At 34.6% G+C, this 14,163-nt stretch overlaps 1 protein-coding gene across 6 annotated transcripts in view; it reads left to right on the forward strand.

Moving 5' to 3' along the window:
• RELCH (RAB11 binding and LisH domain, coiled-coil and HEAT repeat containing) overlaps positions 1-14,163 on the forward strand; it is a 145,177-nt gene that overhangs the window by 86,322 nt on the left and 44,692 nt on the right. For all 6 annotated transcript variants that reach the window (XM_044665692.1, XM_044665701.1, XM_044665710.1 and 3 more), the window contains 4 exons: positions 1,430-1,577; positions 3,493-3,649; positions 5,307-5,430; positions 11,356-11,404. In XM_044665692.1, the coding sequence (XP_044521627.1) occupies positions 1,430-1,577; positions 3,493-3,649; positions 5,307-5,430; positions 11,356-11,404 (478 nt within the window). The remainder of the gene's footprint in view (positions 1-1,429; positions 1,578-3,492; positions 3,650-5,306; positions 5,431-11,355; positions 11,405-14,163) is intronic.

Genomic DNA, 14,163 nt, shown 5'->3' on the forward strand with positions numbered 1-14,163 from the left:
TCCCAAATCCATAAAGAATAATTCTTCTTCCTCCCTTTTACCTTGCTGAAGCCAGGGAATAATCAAGGATAAGTTAGTCCTTTCTAAGGTTAAGGAAAGTATGTTGCCATCCTCATCATGACTCACTTGTATGGAGTGCTTTACACTTTCCATACAACAATCCTTATGAGTTAGATGATAGGGATTATTATTATTATTATTATTATTATTATTATTATTATTATTATTATTATTATTATTATTATTATTAACCCAGTTTTCCAGCTGAGATTCTAAGGCTTAACAGATTGTGTCTCGTTGTATAACCATGGGCCATTGTCTGTCTGACCAGTGGTTAATGATTTGAACTGGGATGAGAAATCAAGTCTTCTGATTCCAAGTCCATTGTTTATTCCACTGTGCCATGTTGGAATTACACAGGGGAAATTGTGTTGAATGCTTATTTTAAATGTTTAGTTTAGTTTTTTTTAATTATTGAAACCTATGTAAACAGGATTCCCTTATGGTTCTCTTATTAAATGTCATCTGTCCATGGATAATTGGAGCTAACCATATTAGTCTTCTATTTTCAAAATGGTACTATTTAGAAGTCATCATCTTGACTTCCAAAAATGTTATTTTTTAAGAAATAAAAGTACAAATTGGGATGAAGCACATCCTTTTTTAAAACCTAATAACTGGTAACTTTAGAACTTTCTTATTTTTGTCTCATAATAAGAAATGATTCTACATTCAGCTTTTCATCTTTATTTGAAAACATAATTTACTACATTCAGGACAGTAAGATGTCATCTTTTATTTGAGTTACTCTTGCTTATATATTCCTAGTAGAGCTATTTTTCCTATGAGCTTTTATACATAGTTCTTTAGACCTCAAGTAATTGTGAATAGTTTCTTTCATGCACAATGATTCCATTCTTTCAGACCCTTATATCTCCTTGTATGACATAGCTACCCTTTTCCCCTTTTCTCCTTTTTTTTTTTTTCATTCTCTCTGGTTCCTCCTCTTACAACTTTTCTCCACGTTTGATTATTTTGAAGTGCTTTCAAAGCTGGCAAGTAACTATGTGTGATAGGTGAACCAGTAGGAAAAGGAAACTTTTATTTTAAAAATTTAGTAATTATAAGATATTACTTTGACCTATCTCAAGTTCTGCTGTCTGAATTGTGGAATTTCAAAGAAGTAAACGTCCCACAAATTGCCTTCAAGATAGTAAAACCTACTTGATATTGCTTCCCTGAGCAAAGAATGATTTTATTGCTTTCCTAACACTTTGGTGCTACTTCATGCTTTGATACACATCTAGACATAGTTGAAAACTTCATGGGTATTTTCATTTGAATATTACAGTATAGATTTGTTAAAATTTTCTATTAGTAAGGCAATTTCAGAAGACTAAAATTTAGCTTCCATATCCTTATGTTTCAGGAAGGAGAGCACGGACTGGATGAACATAAGCTTCATATGTATCTTTCCGCCTTACAGTCCTTGATTCCTTCATTGTTCGCATTGGTACTACAGAATGCACCTTTCTCGAGCAAAGCCAAGCTCCATGGTGAAGTGCCACAGATAGAAGGTATTAAACTTGCTAAATTTGGTGAAGAAGATTTAGATTATTCAGAACCTAACATCTCAAGTTATTTTTTTAACTCCAAAAATCACACTTGTTTAAAAATTCATTTTTCTAGTGTACAAGTGTGTAATTCTGGTGATCATAATGTATGTGACAAATAAATGGCTTCACCATGTATGAATATGTCTCTTATGTTTTTTCACTTTTTTTTTTTATTCTTTTCACATGGTCACCATTGCACCACTGAAACAGACCTGTGTTTCCAATTAGGCAGCCAGTTCTCTTCCCTTAATATATGAGTCTGTGAGAAAATTCATTTGATTTCCCTTGGTGCCAGCTTAAGAGGCTTAGTAATTTCTTCTCTATATACTTTCTTCTTTCCCAACCTATGCCTTCTTGTTTTCAATAAGCGATAGGAAAAAAAGTGTTATTAACTGTGTCATGCTATGTGATTGAGTCAGTACATAAGTAGATTCAGGAATAGAATGGTCAGAGGAGTTTTCAGAGGTTGTCCCCTCATCCCCCACAATTCCCTGTCTCCAAAGTAATATAGTTTAGTTTAAACACATATAAAGACCTCAAGTTTCATCAGTGTGAGTACTCAATCTACAAATTCAGATCCTAATTCTCCTTTAATAGATGGTTTCTAATAGATAGTTTCATGTATTTCTGTGACTAATTACTTCAGGTCTCTCCAAATATAGTTATTCACTGAACCTCTTGAAGTCTTTCCAGTTTAGTTTAGAACCTTTTGGCTTAGCTGACATAGCTATCCAGGATGATCTCCATGCTATTAAATTTTTTTTAATATTTAAAAAATACATTAGAGTGAAATTTTAGTCAAGAATTATATAAAATGAAAAATAGAGCCTTTAACTTTTTCACTCTCCTTTGATCAGGTGACTGTGCTGGAAATAAGCAATATAGGTGTGCAGTTGAGTACACGGTTAGGTTCATTCATACTCCACCCTTCAAATCTGTTGCTGAATGGATGTCTGAGAGATGAGTAAGAAGAGTCCCTTTCCCATCTCCCCTTTAAAGATGGGTTACATGGTGGGGGGGGGGTTTTCAGGCTATATATTTTGAAATTTTTTTTACTTAAGTAAAAGCTACTGTTTTATCATGATATTAGAGAACAAACATTGCAGTTGACTTAGAAAGAGCAAGGATCATTTTTACCTTTTCGTGTATTCTCAGTTTTAATACATTGCTGTGTGTGTGTGTGTGTGTGTACACATTAAACTTTCATTCAATATATACATTTCTTTCATTCAACAAATATTTGTAATATTAAGGACTAGGACTGCCTTTGTTCTTAGATTTTCTTTGGCTAGTGTTAATAATGTCAAATGTCAATAAATTTGATACTATCTAGACCAGTGGTTCCCAAACTTTTTTGGCCTACCGCCCCCTTTCCAGAAAAAAATTTACTTAGCGCCCCCTTCACATACTATCACCACCCCTTTACAGTTATTCACTGCCCCTAAATGCACCTGTGGCCATCACCGCTTCCCTGGATTGCTGCAGCACCCACCAGGGGGCGGTGGTGCCCACTTTGGGAATCACTGATCTAGACAATCAATAAACAGCCACCCAAGGACCATTTTTGTTGTTCAGTCTTCAGACCCATTGTTTAGTGTAGGTTCTGATATAGATTAACCATGAAATATGTTACTCTGTAGATAAAATTCATTTTATGAATGTGTCTTTAGTTATACCAAAAAGAAATTATTATAATCTAAAAGAGTTCCCATTTTCATTTTAAAAATTGATATTTACAATAAGAAATTAGTATCTAGCATTTGAAAAAAGTAATAGAAGTATTTTTCCCCCTTGGAAAAGAATAAAATCCCCAAAGTTACTATTGAATTCCTTTCACATATAATTTTTGGGTTTTTTTTACTTTTCTCATTTCCAGTAACCAGGTTCCCTCGGCCTGTATCACCTCTTCAGGATGTGGCCACCATTATTGGGAGTCGTGAGCAATTAGCTGTGCTACTACAACTTTATGACTATCAGCTGGAGCATGAAGGCACAACAGGCTGGGAGAGTTTACTTTGGGTGGTGAACCAGCTGTGAGTTTGCCTATTTCCATTTCCATATTACTTCAGTATATCTTGATTATTTTAGCCAACAATTCCAACATTTTCTCACTTTCTTTCTCTCTCCCCCTCCCCCACCTCATCCCAGAGAATAGTAAAATCTATTTGTCTGAGTCTATTTTACCTACCTTGGTAAAATGGCTAAATTGTTCATAAGTTAAGTTAATAATCATGAACTAAAAAATAGCTTGAAATCCAAGACTAGAGATCACCTACTTATATGACTATATTTTTTGGAAAATCTTTGAACAGTTTTTAAGCAAATCATTGACTAGGTTCACATCATTCACAATTCTGCTTTTTTAGGATCCTTAAACATAATCATCACTAACCCAAATGTCCACATGTTTACTATAGACCAGTTGTTCCCAAACTTTTTTGGCCTACCTCCCCCTTTCCAGAAAAAATACTACTTAGCCCCCTGGAAATTAATTTTTTTTTAAATTTTAATAGCAATTAATAGGAAAGATAAATACACCTGTGGCCATCACTGCTCCCTGGATCACTGCAGCACCCACCAGGGGGCGGTGACTCCCACTTTGGGAATCACTGCTATAGACCAAAGATGGTGAACCCTTTAGAGACTGAGTGCCCAAACTGAAACCTCATGCTGCATGTAAGCCCCCTGTCTTACCCCATACAGGGGATGGAGGAACACTTCCATTGAGCTAGGCGGGGGGGGGGGGGGGGGTGTCATATGAGAAATGTCCTCAGATGTGTGTGGAGAGGGGGAGGGGAGCAGCCCCCTCTGGCATGCTCCAGCACATGTGCAATTGGTTCTCCAACACAGCTATAGACTATAGTAAATTTTCCTCTTTGTTTTTAAAATCAGATTGTTTAAAATGCTTCAGGCTGTGCAAAAGTAAATTAATAGGGAGTTTTTTCAGAGCTGGATTTGATAGAAAAGTTTACATTTTTACTCATTTAAGCATACCCTTCTAAATACCATTTATTAGTTTCTTGAAAACATAGTATAATGTTAGTGAAACAAGATTATTGGGGCAGTTATAGTCATAGAACCAATTCCCTAATTGGCCAATCAACTGAATACTGATGCCAAAGATTATTGTTGATTTATAGACATCTTGTATTTATCTTTGAAGATTTTATACTACCACATTAGTGGGGATTCTGATTTATATTTATAGTAGTGAAATATATAACCTTGAATTCATTGTTACTATGATAGACTGGTTAATTTATAAATAAGTGAGTATATGTTATGCAAAAGAATAACACCTCTCCAGACAGATGGTATAAGAGGCCCATGGAATGGCTAGGCATAAATGGGTGGAAATCTTTATCAGTGGCAGGAATACACAACATTAATGAAATCACAGGTCCATTTGGATACTAGAGTTAAAGTTAGTTTTATATTAATTTGTAAACAACTTAGACTTTTAATGGTTTTATACAAACATGATCCAAGGTTCTTTTCAATGGTCTAAAACTGAACTAGGCCACTTTCCCTTTCATCATGCTATCAGAAGAAAAACCACAAGAGGTAGGACGGAATTATAGAGGCACTAGATATTGGTACACAGTATTTCATCTCAAATTATAACAAGGAAGCAGAGAGTAATTTATAATACATTTGGTTTTTTTTTTCCCTTTTCCTTTCCACATTCAGATTACCACAACTCATAGAAATCGTTGGTAAAATCAATGTTGCTTCAACTGCCTGTGTCCATGAATTCTCCAGATTTTTCTGGCGCCTGTGCCGAACATTTGGGAAGATATTTACAAACACTAAGGTAATAACATTATTTCCATGAATTCTAGCTGCAGAGTAGATGGACCCTTTATTACTATATTTTTCTGTTAATGTTGGTTGTATCATTATTTTTATAGAAAAATAAAATGCTTTATTAAGTGCTTTATAGGTCCACCCTAAAATTATTTAGTTCAATTTTAGTTTGTATTTCAGACCTAGGAATAGTCCTCTACACAGTGGATACCCAAAAGATTTCCCTGGTATTGGAGTGCCCAAACTAAAGTACCTAGACACAAGTTACAGGGTTTTGAGAGGGTGAGATACTCATTGGTAAAAAAAAAAGAAGTTCATAAAGGAATTTTTAGATTTTTAATTCATAAAAGATTTTTCAGATATTAAAAAAAATTTCCTTAGCCCTAAAATCCTAATTATATATAATGTAAAGTAATAATTTATAATTTATAATTACTATGATTATGTATCATATATAATTAATATTCCATTCCTTATTGTACTTTTAAATAAATTTTTTGAGTTAAGCAGTTAAGACTCTAAATTAGCTTAAATTAAGAGGAAATGTAGTGTGGAACTGATAGGAAACTGACCCTGGGGAGCAGCTAGGTGGCTCAGTGGATAGAAAGTCAGGCCTAGAGAGATGGGAGATCCTGGGTTCAAATGTGGCCTCAGACACTCCCTATCCTTGTGTCCCAGGACAAGTCTTTTAAGCCTAACTGCCTAGCCCTTACCATTTTTATGTTGGCACCAATACTACATATGAGTTCTAAAGTGGAAGGTGAAGGTTTTAAAAAGAAAAGAAAACTGACCTAGGATAAAAAATCTCTGAGTTCTCTCTAAAACATACTGGCTGTTAACCTGGCAAATCACTGAACTCTTCTCAGTGTCACAAGCAGCTTTTGGACTCTTTGAGTTGCAGATATGCATGTGTAGAGAGATTCTGCTCCATAAGAGTTCCCTAATGCCAATAATTTCATAAGTCTAATCAAAAAAGAAATACAGGATTTGGTCAAACTGGACCTTACATGTTGAAAATAATAAAAATTTAAGTCATTAAGCTTCTGAAATTCAAAGTATTTCCTTATTATTAAATGGACTTTTTAGGAAAAGCAATGTAGTATAGTTGAAGTAGCCATTTATCTGTTGAGGATTCAATTTCTTCATCTATAGAAATCCTTTTAAACTCTTTAAGATTCTATGATCAAATCTTTTATGGTTGTCTAGAATCCTGAATTATTAAAACCATCTAATCTTTCTTCCTGCCCAAGTAATGAATCATACTTAAACTGTCCTAGACAAGTAAATGATTTTTTTTTAATTTCTGAAGGAGCTTCCCCAAGCTCACCATTTTAATAATGAACAATTTTCATCAAATTCTTGATATTAGAGTTTCAGTTAGGGTAATTCGAATCAGCTAGATTGTTCAGCCACCCTTCTTCATCTTAGAGTGACCCTTAATTATGTGCATTCTTACCCCAAGTTTGATTACCAACAAGTGCCTGAGCTTCCCGTTATCTCCATTACCTCCAGACACTTGTATTTAAGCACCCAGCCCAAATGTCCAACCCACAATTGTGGCTCCAGATTAGGCCTCTTATATAGACTTTGTTCATTTAACTACTTTCTACCAATCCTATCCCGAAACAGTTGCTTCTTTTTTTGTGTTGCTTTTTTTTTTTTAACCTCCTCAGGGATTGCAAAATAGGATTAAAATTACTTAAAAACTAGTATACCATTCTGCTTTACTTTGTTCTTTCATTTTACCCCTTTTCATCTATTCATTCTAACCTAAACTTCTCAAAGCACTGCCTAATTAGAGTTGTTCTTTAAAAAAGAGAAATTTTGGTTTCATTGAAGAATTCTATGCACTACTTCTAGTCTCTTTAGTTGTCTCTACTTCATCTTTTGGGGATCATTTGCTATTTTATTCTCATTTTTAGTTTTGAGAGATTTCTGTCTCTCTTCAGATGCCTTGTCTTTTAGAGTCTGCCTATGTTGGTATACCTAGCATTTTTATGACCTTTCTGAAAGCTTCTTTCCTAGTATATAATATAAAATACAGCATGATTTTGCTTATTGTTCCCTTCTAAAACTCTTCTTTAAATATATTAAGAATTCTGAGATGATATGCTTATTTTCTTTAAAGCATCTACCATGCTTCACTGTTCTTTTCTTTGTTAGAATTATGTCCACTTTCACAATTCTTCTTTGCTTCTTCTTTGAAATGATAAATTCAGAAATTTTAAAAGATCAATAAATTAGTTTAATTGAACTGCTAATTAATAAGAATAGTGCTAGATGACTCAGCGAATAGAAAATCAGGCCTAGAAACAGGAAGTCCTGGGTTCAGATTTGGCCTCAGATACTCTAGATCAGTGATTCTCAAAGTGGGCGCCACTGCCCCCTGGTGGGTGCTGCAGCGATCCAGTGGGCAGTGATAGCCGCAGGTGCATTTATCTTTCCTATTAATTGCTATTAAATTTTTTAAAAAATTAATTTCCAGGGGGCTAAATAATATTTTTTCTGGAAAGAGAGCGGTAGGCCAAAAAAGTTTGGGAACCACTACTCTAGATAAATCACTTACCCCTGATTGCCTAGCCCTTAACTGCTCTTCTGCCTTGGAACCAATACTTGGTATTGATTCTAACACAGAGAATAAGGGTTTAAAAGAAAAAAATAAAAGTTCCAGAAATCCAGCCTTATAGCACAACATTCTTCATATTACTAAGTAATAAATGTTGTTTGAAATGATTTGAATTTATTTGAAATATTCCATCACTGTATCCTTTTTTACATTTCCTATTAGGTCAGCATAATTCATATGTAACACCTTCCCCTGTGTAAAATAAATCCAAAATGTTATCACCTTTCCTTTTTCTTTTGTCAAAAAAAAAACAAAACCTTAATTTTTCTCCATAAATTGCTATTAAGCTACATTTTCCAGGTCCTGTATTCTATTGTAGTTATATTTTGAAAGTAGGTAATAAAATTTTAAATTGTTTATTTAATAATTTAAGATTTTCAAAATACTCTCCTCAAAACAACTATTAAGTGGGTAGTTCAAATATTATCATCTCCATTTTACTGAAATGAGAGCTTAATTAAGCCTGTTGTCACAAAATTAGAAAGTATTAGGCATCAGTCTCTTCACAAGCCAAAGTAGAAAAAGCCTGGACTGCCTATGTAACTTCTCATGTTAACCTGTGGAGATAACTTTTCCAATTTGTAATATTTAATGTGCTTAAAGTGAAAATAAGGATTTCTAGAAAATGTCATTACTAAGTTTATGTATCAAAACACATTTTAGCAGAGTTTTTTTAAATAAATTTTTGGACTTTTAAATAAATATACATATACTTAGAAATCACAGAAGAATATGGATATTTCTTTAAATATAAATGAAAACAGCTCAAATAATTTGTTTCTTTCACTTCATGCATAGTTGGAAAGTCAGTGTTGGCAGTCTTTTGGAAAATTTGAAATCTAAGGTTTCCTCTTTCCTGAGCTCATCTAAGTCCCTAGTACAATTCTTATCTTTGGACTAATTTTAGCTAATTTTAACCCTATCTACAGATTGGTATGTTCCTGTCCTCCAAGGCCAGTATAGCTAGTTTTACACAAAAAGTTTGTAGCTTGCTTGAATTATTGAGGAAATTCAGTCATAAGGAATATGATGGATGGATAAATGGATAGATACTCACTCTTGGGAAAATAAATGAGAGCCCTCTTGTCACAAAAGATTAAAAATAAATGCGTTTGGTCAGTGAAGCCTGAGTTGGATATATGTTTGGAGCAAGATTGATGTAGAGGAAAAAGGTAGGGGGTCTTAAGGCCTGGCCTGGATTCTGTCACTAATTATCAGCATGGCCTAGAGCAGTGAAGGGCAAACTGCAGAGCAGTGAAGGGCAAACTACAGCCATCAAGCCAGATATGGCCCCCTGAGATGTTCCATCAGGACGGGACATTATTCCTAATCTTAGAGATACAATGAGTAGGATACAATACAATGAAACTTCAAAAGAGTTGCCTTAGAAACAGACTGACAGATGAGTATTTCCTTTACTTTGGCCCCCTCTTTAAAGTTTGCCCATCACTGGCCTAGAGTATTGTTTGCTTGTAGAGAAGATGATCTTTAAACCATTTCCAATTCTAATACACTATGACTAAATAGTGATATGTTATATTACATTTCCATAACTTCTTTTTAATTATTGATTTAATAATTTGCAATATTTTCCCATGGTTACATGATTCATGTTTTTTCACACCCTTCTTTCCTCCCCCCTTCCAGAGCTCACAAGCAATTCCACTAAGTTATACACATGTATCATTGTTCAAAACCTATTTCCATATTTGCAGTAGAGTGATCTTTTAACACCAATACCCCAATCGTATCCGCATCGAACCACATGATCAATAGTATGTTTTCCTTCTCCTTTTCTACTCCCACAGTTCTTTCTCTGGATATGTATAGCATTCTTTCTCATAAGTTCCTCTGGATTGTCTGGATCGTTGCATTGCTGCTAGTAGAAAAGTCTCTTACATTTGATCATTCCACAATATATCAATCTCTGTGTACAATGTTCTTCTGGCTCTGCTCCTTTCACTCTGCATCAATTCCTGGAGGTCTTTCCAGTTCACATGGAATTCCTCCAATTCATTATTCCTTTCAGCACAGTAGTCTTCCATCACCATCAGATACCACAATTTGTTCAACCGTTCCTCCATTGAAGGACACCCCCTCATTTTCCAGTTTTTTGCCACCACAAAGAGCACATGTATTAATATTTTTGTACAATTTTTTTTCCTTATTATCTTTTTGGGGTACAAACCCAGCAGTGGTATGGCTGGATCAAAGGGCAGGTGATCTTTAAGTCCTTTGTGCATAATTCCAAATTACCATCCAAACTGATTGGACCAATTCACAACTCCTTCAACAGCGTATTAGTGTCCCAATTTTGCCACATCCCCTCCAACATTTATCACTTTCCTTTGCTGCCATATTGCCCTTTCTACTAGATGTAAGATGGTACCTCAGAGTTGTTTTGATTTGCTGTTCTCTAATCAGGAGGGATGTAGAACGCTTTTTTATGTGATTATTGATTTTTCATCTGAGAACTACCTATTCATGTCCCTTTACCATTTGTTGATTTGGGGATAGCTTGGTTTTTTGTAAATTTGACTTTGTTCCTTATATATTTGGGAAATTAAATCTTTGTCAGAAGATTTTTGTTATAAAGATTTTTTTCCCAGTTTGTTGCTTTCTTTCTAATTTTGGTTACATTGGTTTTGTTTGTGCAAAACCTTTTTAATTTGATATAATAAAAATCATTCATATTACATTTTGTAATGTTCTCTGTCTCTTGCTTGGTCTTAAATTCCTTCCTTTCCCACATATCTGACAGGTATAGTAGTCTATGTTCACCTAATTTATTCATGATTTAATTCCCTATATTTAAGTCATTTACCAATTTTGAATTTATCTTGGCACAGGGTATGCATTTCCATAACTTCTGTATCAAAGCAGAATTATTTTGAATGTCACTTAAAATTTCTAGAAAATTGTTACTAAAACCTTTGTTAGGACAGACAGAGAGACAATTGACAGTTTTAAGTTTTTGTAGTAAGTGTAGTCTTTAGAAATTCTGTATGTTTTGTTCTGTTTTGAAGGAGCAAATCACATGGAATTCAGTAAATGGTTCATTAAATATTAAGATTTTGAAATCTGATTTTTTTGATCATCTCCCAATTATGGCATATTAGTTTCTGATAAATGCATGTTTATTTTCTCTATTTTCTTCAATATTTTGGTTCCAATTTTCCTGTGCCTCTAAATCGAGAAATAATGTCAAGTTCTGCTGAGTAATTCAAATATGTTTTATAAGCAAGAAATAATATATATTTTCAATCCATTACATTCTTACATTTGGGTAATCTTTTTTAAATTTAGGTAAAACCTCAATTCCAGGAGATCTTAAGGTTGTCTGAAGAAAATGTTGGTGAGTTCAACTTTTTGAAATATTTATGTTAATATCTTTTAGAACATAGTACTTAAATATTAAACATAGTATAATAATGGGAAAATTATGGTAAAGAGTTCTTTTTCACAATTTTGTCAATTACCTCAATAAATTCTATGAGTTGAGATCATTAGGAGATAACTTAGGATTGAAGGAAAGAAAAAAAAAGGTCCTCAAGTATAAGTATGCACAGTTCAACAGAAAAGTTCAGGATTAGCTGAAGTATTCAGCAATTATGGAACACTAAAAATTAGAAAGAGACTTGCCATAAAGTATGGTTGAAGAAAATGTTTCATGAAAAATGAGAGAAAAATAATTGAGAAAATCAGTGTATACAGGTACCAACTATATTAGCTTTGGGTCACTTCTCTATATGATGATTGTGAAGTGTTCATGGCATTGGTGCTAGTTTAGGTGAATCTTAACATGATTTCCACCCCTACACATTTGCATTGCATTTCCTTACAAAATATAAGCTGCCTAAGAGATCACATTCACTTATATCAGCTGTGTGAGTCGTGCTATGTCCATACAAAGGGCTACTCTCTGTGAATTTGGCCTTAGATGGCTTTAAACTATTTATTAAAAGGAAATTTATGAATAATTCTATTTGGCCTAATAACCTGTTTTCCTATCCTTGTCTGTTTTGTCAGCCATAAATAGGATTGGAATGGCCAGGAGGGAGAAAGAAAAGAAAAAGAGGGTGTAGGTGAACTCTACAAACACTTTGTATATGTCCACTGTGCATTAAATATGAAGTTTCAGATATAATTCCTGCCCTTTTGTAGTTTACATACTCTTAGGGAAATGTGGTATATAAATAACTGTGATGCAAAATATGCTTATAGGTGATCCAGTTTAGAGATGTCCCTTAAGCAGTTGGGGTAGTGTGAAACTGAGGCTAAAATTATAGATTTGGGGTTATCAGCAAAAAAAGCTGAAACTGTGATACGAAATAGGATTTAGGTTATCTATATCACTTTCCTGTATCTCCTATTAAACTTTAAATGTCCCCTCTCTGATGGAAATCCATCTTTCCATCTCTTGGTTCTCCTTAGTCCTCACTGGAACTTCCAGTCCCTTTACCATTCTATGTATCCATCTCTTTTACTGTGGCCACAATGCTTATCTTTTGCAGGATTGATCCTATAGAGACAACTCTATGGCAAATGGGATAGAGTGTTGGGCTTAGGAGTCAGGGTGACCTTAGCTCAGAATCTGCTTCAGATAATCACTAACTGTGCTACTCTAGACAAATCACTTAGCCTCTCTCATCCTCATCTTCCTTTTCTATAATATGGGAGTAATAATAACACAGAATTGTTGTGAGGATCAGGTGAGATAGCACATGTAAAATTCTTTTTAAAAATCCAGACCTTAAGGTGCATATAAATGCTAGCTACTATCATCATCATCATCATCATCATCATCATCATTATTAGTTAACTTAAACTCTTGTCCTTCTACTTTTCAGTTTCCCAATCCTCAATCCACTTATATTCTCATCATCAACAATTTTCCATTTCTGCTTCCAAGAGGTAGTTACTGACAACTGTGCTGAGTCTGCTATAAATTCATATTATCTAATCTCACATAAGCCCTCTCTATATCAGACTTACTCCATCAACTATTCTCAACCTCCCCTATAAGGCCCCATACCATTTTAACCTATTCACTTCCACCTGGAGAAAATCCAGGCTACAAATCTTTGACCTACCTAGTCACCTCTATTCCTCATCTCAGAACTCCTCTGCATCTTCATTCATCCTCTTATAACAGTCTTAAAGGAAGAGGCTGGCCTTCAGGGCCAACTCCTCACCCTGTCTTTAACTGTTTCTTCTGGGAGGTTGTTCAGTTGGTCTCCATCGCACCCCCATCCCCAATAAATAGGCATATTATCTACTATTCAGTTATTAGCCACTACCCAAAAACATACCAAATCTTCCTTATCACTAAAATCCTTGATTAGATCCTGATACGCTTTTAATTTAATTTGACTTCTTAAATTCTTCTTCCCTTTCACTGTCCTAGAAAGTCATCTACTCACATTCCTTCCACTTTCCTACCAACCATTTGATCCTCAATACCTTGAAATCTAATGTACTTCCCAACACAGAAACTGTTCTATTAAACTGAGTAACAATCTCTTAACCATTAAATCTAGTAGCCTTTTTTTCTGTCTCCTTCCTCAAACTTTGTGCACCGTTGACACTGTCAGTCACTTTTCTCATAAATATTCTCTTCTCTCTGGAATTATAAGAAACTACTCTTTCCTGGCTTTCCTAGCTATTTGACCATTTCACTTTTGCTGGATTATCATTTGCCTCATCATTCTTGTCCCTCCAAGAGTCTTATTTCTTCTCTCTCTACATTCTCTACCTTAATCACCTCATCAGCTCTCATGGCCTCACCCCAAAGTCCTACTATATCCAGTCCTGCTGTCTTGTGAGCTTCAGCCCCCTATCATCAGTCACCTTCCAGATATCTCAACCTAGACATCATATTAAGCATCTCAAAACAACCTGTCCAAAGGAGCACAGATTGTCTTCCCACAAACTTCACATTTTCTTCAAACTTTTTCATTTCTTTTGAGGGTACCACCATTCTCCTAGTCATTCAGACTCATAGCACTGGAGTTATTCTTGATTTGTTCTGTTTCCTCACCCATCATATTCAAGTCTTGTCATTTCATCCTACTCAATAAATCTTTATTCCCTTCTTTCTATCCATATGGCTAC

This window comes from Gracilinanus agilis, chromosome 1, assembly GCF_016433145.1.
Source record: "Gracilinanus agilis isolate LMUSP501 chromosome 1, AgileGrace, whole genome shotgun sequence".
Classification (NCBI taxonomy): domain Eukaryota; kingdom Metazoa; phylum Chordata; class Mammalia; order Didelphimorphia; family Didelphidae; genus Gracilinanus; species Gracilinanus agilis.